Raw genomic sequence first — 9,693 nt, 5'->3', positions numbered from 1 at the left:
CTTCCCTTCTGACCCTTCCCTTACGACCCACCTTCCCCTTCCATTCCATCCTAACCTTCCCTCCCCACCCTGCTTCCTTTTCTTGCTTTAATTTGTACAGAACGTTTACTAAAGGAAAGGGCATAGCATCTTTATTTTCAAGTTTGCAAGGATAAATGGTCACGTACGGAGTGGTAGGCGTTTGAACTTACTACAAGCTGTTTTATTTGTTGTCATTTCCCGTGTAGCAGTTTTAGATTCTAGTATACCGATCGTATCGTGTGTCTGTGTAAAAGAGTACATGCCCACCACCACCACCCGAGTCCAAATTGCCACTGAATGTTGAGGGTGAATCAATTTCGAGTTAAGGATCACTTCTACCATTAACAATTACTCCTGAAAGGTAAAAAGATACACTAATTTGTGATAACCTAGCTAAGTTATAACGTTAGGTTTAGTACGTGATCGATGCTGTAACACTGAATTAGGCTACTCGTCTGTTTTGACATTTACACTTAGGCCTAGTCATCAACAGGCCAAGGTAAGGTCGAATATCATTTGTGTTACGAGTTGCAGTACTTAACATACGGAGGGTAAGTTTTGCGGAAGACGACCCATGCGAATACATCTTATGATTTCGTTTAAAATATCTGCGTGACCTAGAGAGAGATTACAAAGAGAAATTCCAAAATCGTGCCAATATGAAATAGGGGCCTATAGTATAAGTAAGACTTGGGCAAACTTAGGGCTAAGTCCGTCATGGGCCCTAGGCTAGGCCTATGTCTAACTTACTGTAGATCTACCCGCTTTACACTATTACAGCCACAATTTAAAGGGCAGAAATATCACCACTCGTATCAGTGGCCACAGGTGTGGAACATTTTCCTAAGAGAGTATGCTAAATGTAAAACAAAAGACATGTTGCATTAATTATCTATGATATTTCAAATTGAAGATCTGAGATTTAAAAAAGGAAATTGCTTTCCTTGAACTTGAAGTACAATGTTTTTGGAAGACAAAGTTAAGGGAAGGTGGTGGCATACCAAGTGTATTTGCCTTTACGGAGTAACGACGCTACATCAGAAGCTGGGAATGCATGATCTGCAGGCTTCATCCTTTACACTATGGTAAGGAGTCAATTGGTTGGGGGGGGGAGTGAGGAGGAGGGGACGGAAAGGAAGGAGAAAACAGGGTTGGCAATCTGATCTTAACATGATAGGACAATATCATTTCCTACCTGACATCTACTATGAACAATGATATGTCTCTAGCTCAGCCATTGCCAGATAGTGACACAATGTTATACCAGAAGAGCTATCTTCACAGAAAGACATGGCAACGAGATGTTGTCAACCAAAGATTACATCATAGATTGCATTAACAATATGCAGCAAATGTTGAAAAATGTCAGCTAGTTACCATCAGACAATCTCTTTAACAGCGTATTAGGCTGATCAGCAATGTCACAAAACAATTCAACCACAGTTTTTGTAATCCATCAAAGTAATGATTGTAACACATTGTGTGGTGATTGTTAACCATTTTGGTGAATATGTTCTCCATCAATCTTTATTCACATTAAGGGCGATAATTGTTAAGTCCTTGATAAAGTGTTTTGGGGTTAGGGAAACTGCATTTCATGTTCATGCTGATGGAACTATAATATGATTACTGTAGGTGGCTAAGTCTGCACTTCACAATGCTAAATAGCCATATTTCCAGACTGAATGTGCTGACTGGCTTATATGCTGACTAGCTTGTACCTCTGTCATGCATTTGGTAATACAGGTAGTCCAATTAGCATATTTTGAGGATTACATCACAATTTGCAAAACAGTTTGCTAAGATGTCTTCCTACCGCCTTCATGCACTGTGTAGTTTTACTGCAAAGGCAGCAAAAACTGGTTGGTTTCACATCCCTTTAGTATGTTACATGAATCAGCAGGATTGGGCATGTTTATCACTCCATGTTTTGTGTGAACTGCAATATACTGTAATCATAGGAAGAGCACAAGTGTTGGGGGGGGGGGGGAGATCGCTTATACTAAATGGCAGATCCTAGGAAATTAATTATTTCTTGAAGACTTATTTCTGAGCTAAAATTGTTGATGAGAATTTTCCTGAGGAAAATAAACCAGCAACTTCTATATCCTCCAACGTCTCCCCTCTCCACTGAAGGAATTGAAAGACATAGATAGCATTCCCCAGATCCCAGGCCAGTGATCCAGGTAACCTACATATTAATTACTGTATTAATTACACCCCAAGACAAAGACATTAGAAACCGAATTCATGAAAATATATTGTAACTGTTTGAAAACATATTCTTTGGGAAGGTAAAGTCAAGTTGAGTTAATACTTGAGTGAAACATGGAAGGACAAAACACATAGACTTTTATTTTTTCAAATGAATGATTTCAGGAATAAGATATATGAGTTTTATTGCTGACATAAGGATGGTCCTTGAGTGTACACTTACAATTCCACATCAGTGTACAAGCTGCAAGAGGTCCCTTCTCGATTCATGAAATATTCTAGAAGCCTCTTCTTTCCTCATTTTTGAAGTCTTTAGCAGAGTTTAATTAAGCGCCTACAGACAACTTCGCAAGCTCTTGTATATATTCTGGTATATGGTTTGTATATAGTACCCATAAAGTTCTAAGGACACCTATGTGAAACATTGCCTTAGTCACTCTAATAGGAATTAGAAATCATGAAAATAACTGCAACTCCCATCAAAATTCATCATACTGTAGATTCACCATTTTAGGAGTCTTTCATTAATTCTAGTTTTATTTATAAATACACATTAGCTAATTATGCACATTGTCGTGTATAGGGAGTATATATTGTCTAGTTTTCTGTTATGTTATCCCTTGGTTTTCACAACCTTTGTTTTAAGGACACTGAACACAGGTTTGTGGTCTAAGGATGATTTTTTTGAAATATTTTATTGTCTTCTTTGAAAAGAGGAACATGACATTATTCAATTGATATATGTGGGCTTGTAATTAGGGGTTCACTTATTAAGGGCTAAAATAGAGAAATTTTGATGAGCGCAACACTCCACATCATAGTTTGCACATGTATGTATTTCATGAGTTTCCTAGATTTATCAAAACTTCAAATGTTGGAAACGAAAAGAGCTTACAAAAAATTTCAACAGATTTTGTATGAGATTATCAGACACAACAAGTGTGTCCATAGTACTTTAAAGTACTTGAGTATTTGCAAGGATCTTGGTTAGTGCTATAGGTCACAAAATAAGACTACAGTGCATTATATTCCCCTCAAAGGAGTGTTGCATTAGTTGAATGACAAACCTCAAACTCAGAAAGGTTGCAAACGATAACAGTCATATTAGCTTGGCAACAACAGAGGAAAGTTTCTAAATTTGGCGACGACTTTTGTAACATAACAGGGCTGTTTTTATGCATTTATCAGATGTTATGTGAAACCTAAAGGCCATAAGAGAGTAAAGTCTTGAAGCTCTAAAAGTACTGTTGGGACTCAAGTAGTGATAATGAATAGAATGGTTAAATTATGGCTTATTGCAGCGAGCCATCATTTTGATAACTGCTGTTAGTTTCACCTTACAATTGTTACATAAAATCACTTTCATTCCTTTTTTCTTTTCTTTCTTGGACAGAGAATTTATTACCAGACTTTCAGAGTGACATAAAATATTTAAGGGAAAAGCCCTGTGTAGTTAACATTTGTTGCCATGACGAAGAAGAGCCCATCATCTGATGACATTCATGAGGCTTTGGATTACTATGGCAACCAAGAAGACATTGCAGGTAGCATTGAATTAGTTTCAGTAACGTAACATGTATGTTAAAACCAAACTTTGATAAGTACGGTAGAGTGGTCTACGATTTCTCTGGGAAAGAAAGAGCACGATAATCAGAAAACCCCAGTAATAATAATAATAACAAAACTTATTTATATAGCTCATTATACCAATGCGCTTTACTGGAAACAAAATGAGTACAAAAGTACAGCATAGTAGAACAAAAAACTTAAAGATACTCAAAATGATCGAAAAAATTACAAGGTCCAAATGAGGGTAGCTCGTGAATAAGTGAGTTTTTAAGACGCTCTTAAAATTGTCTATGGTAGGGGCATTCCTAATGTGGGTGGGGAGAGTGTTCCAGAGTTTTGAGGCCCAAAAATTGGAAAGAATGCTCACCCTACGTCTTAGTTTTAATATTTTTGTGGCTTTAGGAGAATAGCACAGTAGAGCAATATAGGTACAGTAACCCATTCCCACCCTCATCATTTGCACCCTTATCTTTGACATTATTTTCAGCAATTGTTACATACAGTATTAGCAATGTGTGGCAGCTGTTCATTTATCATACATGTGCCTACTGTAGGCCTGCCAATAGTAGCAGAGAAACAAACCTGCCTTTCGATGCACTAAGAATCACCTCATGTTGAACTCGATAAAAAATGTATGTATAGTTCGTCACAGAATCTAATGACTACCTTTGTTCACATCTCTACATGTATATACATTCTAAACCTAGCTATGCATTCCAGCTATTTAAACATACATCTATGTCTCACGATGGATTGACAATTTAACCAATTGGTCCGGCCGTTCTGCAGTCCAGCTACTCGAAAATGGCAGGCACCGGATTAACATTATAAAAGGTTACAAACCTAAGATTGTTTATAATCTTCGGGGAGGTCAACGGGCCAATTTGGCTTATGACTATTGACTATAGGTCTCACTTCTTGCCCTAAGTAGCACAGTGACTATTATACAAACTTTACCTGTCTCCTCACAACCAAACTACCAAGCCTAGAGTATTAAACATGGTAACATTTTAAAACTACCCCACTGCCCAAACCTGGCCACTTTGCGGTCTAAACTTTCCTCATGTTACTTGGAATAATCAGACAGCCCACGGTACCTCTGATGAAACTATGAAGCCCCAAATACTGTAAGCTAATATCAAAAACCAATTGAAAATAATGCACGATCATAGATGTACAGTGATTATTATCACTCGGTTTGTTTACATTCCATAACAGTCCTCCATTACTTACTGTATCTCTATTTTTCAAGATGCAATGAAGTCCACCCTGTTACATATACTTGGCAAAAAGTGACAATATGACTCACCTTTATTTTACTAAAACTGTGAAAAACTTTGTACCATGTGACTCTGCCATAAAACCAATTTTTCTGTGCACATTGGCCTGCCAGAATTTTTTTTGTAATGAAACCACCAAAACAATTTTCATGCAATTATAATTTCTTGGGGGGGGGGAATCTGCAGACTTTGTAAATATTTTAGCCTGTGACTTCATTTTCCACCTTGAACCCTTCTTCCAGATCCGTTAAATGCTGCAAGCGTTCGTCCAGATGCGTTAAACGGTCTTAAAAAAGGAGACAGCGGCCTACTAAGTAACGACGACGGGTCAGACTTTCTCGTCGACAACGAGGAAGACAATGATGGAGGGAGTCAGGAAGGGACCATGAGCAAGAGTACATCCACCTCTTACCAGTAAGTACTCATCATTGTTTGTTACAAAACAATGATTTATGTGTGTGGGGGCAAGAGGGGGGAAGGGGGGAAGGGGGGAGGAAGACCTTAGGTGTTTTTAGTATTGCATCAATACTTAAGCAAGCTAAATGATGTTAGAATTTTCTAACTGATTTATTTCCTGGAGGCTCTAACCTTTCAAAGTATTCCTGCTTATTTTATAGGAATGAGAAGGTAAAGCACAAATTACTCAGTGAGGTATATTGTTGTGGTAATGACTGCACAATGCTTGTAAAAGTTTGGAAATTTTGACCTGAAATGCTATTTTTACCGAACTTGCTGTACTATGAGCTAAAATGTCCATGCACATAGTCCATAGAAATTGTCAAAAATTCTTGAAGCTTATAGTCTGTATCTCATATGTGGAGCAAAGTGCGCTCTTCAAGCAAAGTTTGGATGATTTTCTAACTACATACTGAAATAAAATTTCTCTGTTGAATCTCTTCTTCAGTATCGGATACTCCTGTTAGATTTATAATTTATACACTCAAGTTAGCAGATATCTAAAACTTACACTGTACTTAGTAAAGTCCATCCAATAGTTTGGAAAAACTGTTACAAGCCCATTTGGGATGACTTTGAAGGTGTACATGCTTATTTCTCTAAAACCTAAATTCAATAAGAACACAGGATTACATTGAAAACAGCAATTCTAAGAACCCATTTTGAATATAAATGGCTGCTCTGTAGATAAATGAGTTCCTTAAAAGCATAGTTCTAAAAGTTGGCAAGATAGTAGGATTACGTAGATTGTACTTGTTGGTTAATGCACAGAGAGATCAACTCGGAGTGAATAATAATAATAATAATTAGCAAATATTTATAGAGCGCTTTATGCAAAGGCCTCAAAGCGCTTAAACAAGTACACAAATATGCAAGTCAAATCACTGTAAATTTTTGGAATAAATGAGTTTTTAAGAGACCCTTAAAACAGTCAACCGATGGTGCATTGCGAATTGAAGATGGTAGATTGTTCCAGAGATGAGGTGCAGCAGAGATGAAGGCTCTTTCTCCATAAAACTTTGTGTTTGGGGTATGGCTGGTGGCAAGAAGACACTTTGTAGACGAGCGAAGTTGGCGTTGAGGATGATACTGAGGAATTAAATTTGTAATGTAACCAGGGGCAAGGGAGTGTTGTGATTTGTACGTTAAGAGGAGGAGCTTATAAATTGACCGTTGTTTTACTGGAAGCCAATGGAGTGATTGAAGCACTGGAGATATGTGATCATGACGCGATGAACATGATATTAACCGGGCAGCAGAATTCTGAACAGTTTGAAGTTTTTTCAGTGTAGAGTCAGGAAGGCCAAATAAAAGGGAGTTACAGTAGTCAAGCCTGGGCATTATCAAGGAACATACAAGTTTTGTAGTTATATCGTTGGTTAAAAACTTCCGTATCCAGCTGATCTTCCGTACGGCGTTGTATGATGATTTACAAACAGCACTGACCTGTTGTTTCATGCTTAGATGGGGATCCAGTACAACTCCTAGACTCTTGACGTGCGTGGACGGAGTGATGGTGGTCTGATCAATTTTGACTGAAATAGGTTTGATTGTTGTGGATTTAAATTGCGAAGTAGCATGGAGGATTTCAGTCTTTGAGTCATTGATAAAAAGATTGTTTGATATAGCCCATGATTTTACATCTGCACAACAGTTTTGGATTTTTTGAATAGCATCTGCACAATGATCAGGATGGAAAGATGTGAATAACTGAATGTCATCAGCATAAATAACAGTTTGCATATTAGCATCAGCATAAATAACAGTTTGCATATTAGCTGAAATGATTAAATCATGCAATGGAGCTACATACAAGGTGTAAAGTAACGGCCCCAGAACTGAGCCTTGTGGGACTCCAGTTGCAAGCGTAACATCCTTTGACAGATTTTGATCCACAATAACACATTGGGTACGGTTTGCTAAGTATGATTTCATCCAAATCAATGGAACTCCATCAACACCATATCTTTCATGCAAAGGTGTTAAAAGTGTTTGGTGATTAATTGTGTCGAAGACGGATGAGAAATCCAACAGGACTAGTAAAGCATCTTTATGCTCATCAAGGGCACAGAGAAGGCTATTCTGCACATAAAGTTGAGCAGTTTCTGTGCTGTAATTTGCTCGATATGCAGATTGCATTTTCGCATAGAGATCATTGTTTGAAAGATAATCTTGAAACTGTTTGCAAACAATACGTTCGATTAGCTTGGATAGATAAGGGAGGTTTGATATAGGTCTGTAATTTGCAAGATTATTAGCATCAAGCTTGGGTTTTTTAATATGAGGAATTATCACCGCTTGCTTCAGTGAGCATGGTAACTGACCTGAAGTTAAAGAAAGATTAACAATTTTCGTGATGACTGGTAGTAAGTCTGAAATACACTCCTTGAAGACATATGTTGGCAAAGGATCCAAAAAACACGAGGTAATTGGTGACGAAGTGGGTGATCTTTCGAACTATGTATATTCTTAGCTAGTCTTATGAATTCATTTCTAGCAGCAGTGTTTACTTTACTTGAATACTAGCGTTTACTAACTTGAATAAAAAGCAAGCAACAGGAATATACCATGTGCAATCCTATGAGTCTTGAGACTTTTTGCAAGTATGTATGTCAACGCTAAAATACCAAACAGACCAAAGTTAATTTATACTGTAAGTAGTGTATTTGTCCTCCTAGTTTAAACTTAATTGCACTGCTTATTGACTGCAAAATCCTGTGTAGATAAATGCATTATAAAACTACCGTATACCAGGGCCTGATAATTCCACGCTAGGGTGATTATTTTCAGAGGATGCATGGCGTTGGTAGTGCTTCCCAATAATTGAACTATAACGGTCACATATATGCTGACTTAATGCAATATTATGAGTGATACTGTATATATGTAAAGTAGAAAACTTCCTTTTATCAAAGAGAAAGTTCATCTGAACAGGATATTACCTCAAGGGTAAGCAAAGTACCTTAATATATATATCCTTTTACTATGTGAGGTTAAAAATGCTTACAGTGATAAAGACTATCACAAAAAGTTTGTGGCAAGTATATTTCAGAGAGAGAGAAAAACTTTGAACAAAATGGTTGTCTAATGCAAAAGGCCTCATTCTGTAAATATGTTGGCTGTCGAGACATTTCAGTCCTAGCAGGATCTTCTACAAAGATTGAGTACTGTATGTCAATATATGTTGCAATCAGTCATGGCTGAAAAAGGCTTGTAAGAGGCCAGTTTTTGCTTTGGCTAGTTTTTGATGCCACAATGTCACAAGCAGGTGCCAACTTTTATGATACCGTAGCAATAATTGTTGGGCTTGAAGTTTACCAATGAAGGAAGCATACTTACGAATACAAAAAAAATATTGCTTTGTGTTGATTTTCATGAAGCAGTTTCAATTGTTGGATACTAACCTCCATAGTAACGTAGATCAGCATCTGGAGTGACTTCAATTTCATTTCAGATTTAGTGAAAGTGAAAGTTGAAAGAAAATTTAGATTTCCCGTTTAACACGTTAAATGAGTGTTGTCTACTGTAGGTGAGGAAATGTTGCAGTTTATTCGCTCATCACATTTCAGTTCTGTGAAAAATTGTTTAATATTTTGTCAGTTACACAAAGTTGTTGTGAGTAATACTGGGCAGTTGGGTACATTTGAAAGAACTGCAGATCAAACTTAATGAGTTTGCTTACGATTCACCGTCCATAACACTCAACCATGGTCAACTGTTTATAATATGTACGATACGTACAGTTCACACAATAACTACATAGGCCAAACATTACTCTTGTATTTAGAACTTAAGCATGCTTTAAAATTTGCACTTGTCTACATTCTGTGCATAATTGTTACAAGAATTGCACAATCAACGATTATATACCTCTCCTTGATATGCAAAGTAAAAAAAAATCAGCCATTTAGTTAGTGCAGGTTCATATCTTATAGTCAACTTTAATAATAATTTTATCCACAAGTTGATTACATAGCATAACAACTTCGAAAGCTGGAAAACCTAACGGTTCCTAACCATGTTCGAAAAGCGGTAAAGTGTGGATTTTCATTCTCATCTTGACATAACACCGTTGGAACCGAATTCCTAAGAGGCATACAAACTACAAGACCTCTTGTGCTCAATTATGGAAAATGCAAAGTACCTATTGTCA

General features: G+C 37.1%; 1 protein-coding gene across 2 annotated transcripts in view; it reads left to right on the top strand.

The window, feature by feature from the left end:
* Nucleotides 1-204: 204 nt before the first annotated feature.
* Nucleotides 205-9,693, top strand: part of LOC139966280 (TBC1 domain family member 5-like) — a 33,837-nt gene continuing 24,348 nt past the window's right edge. The window contains exons 1-3 of one of the 2 annotated variants that reach the window (XM_071969136.1): nucleotides 205-382; nucleotides 3,629-3,779; nucleotides 5,327-5,498. In XM_071969136.1, the coding sequence (XP_071825237.1) occupies nucleotides 3,704-3,779; nucleotides 5,327-5,498 (248 nt within the window). In that variant the 5' untranslated portion in view covers nucleotides 205-382; nucleotides 3,629-3,703. The remainder of the gene's footprint in view (nucleotides 383-3,628; nucleotides 3,780-5,326; nucleotides 5,499-9,693) is intronic. The other variant, XM_071969137.1, reaches the window with a different exon arrangement.

Source organism: Apostichopus japonicus, chromosome 4 (genome assembly GCF_037975245.1).
Source record: "Apostichopus japonicus isolate 1M-3 chromosome 4, ASM3797524v1, whole genome shotgun sequence".
Lineage (NCBI taxonomy): Eukaryota > Metazoa > Echinodermata > Holothuroidea > Aspidochirotida > Stichopodidae > Apostichopus > Apostichopus japonicus.
Note: the sequence above shows the minus strand (reverse complement) of the source record. Positions and strands in the feature narration are given on the sequence as shown.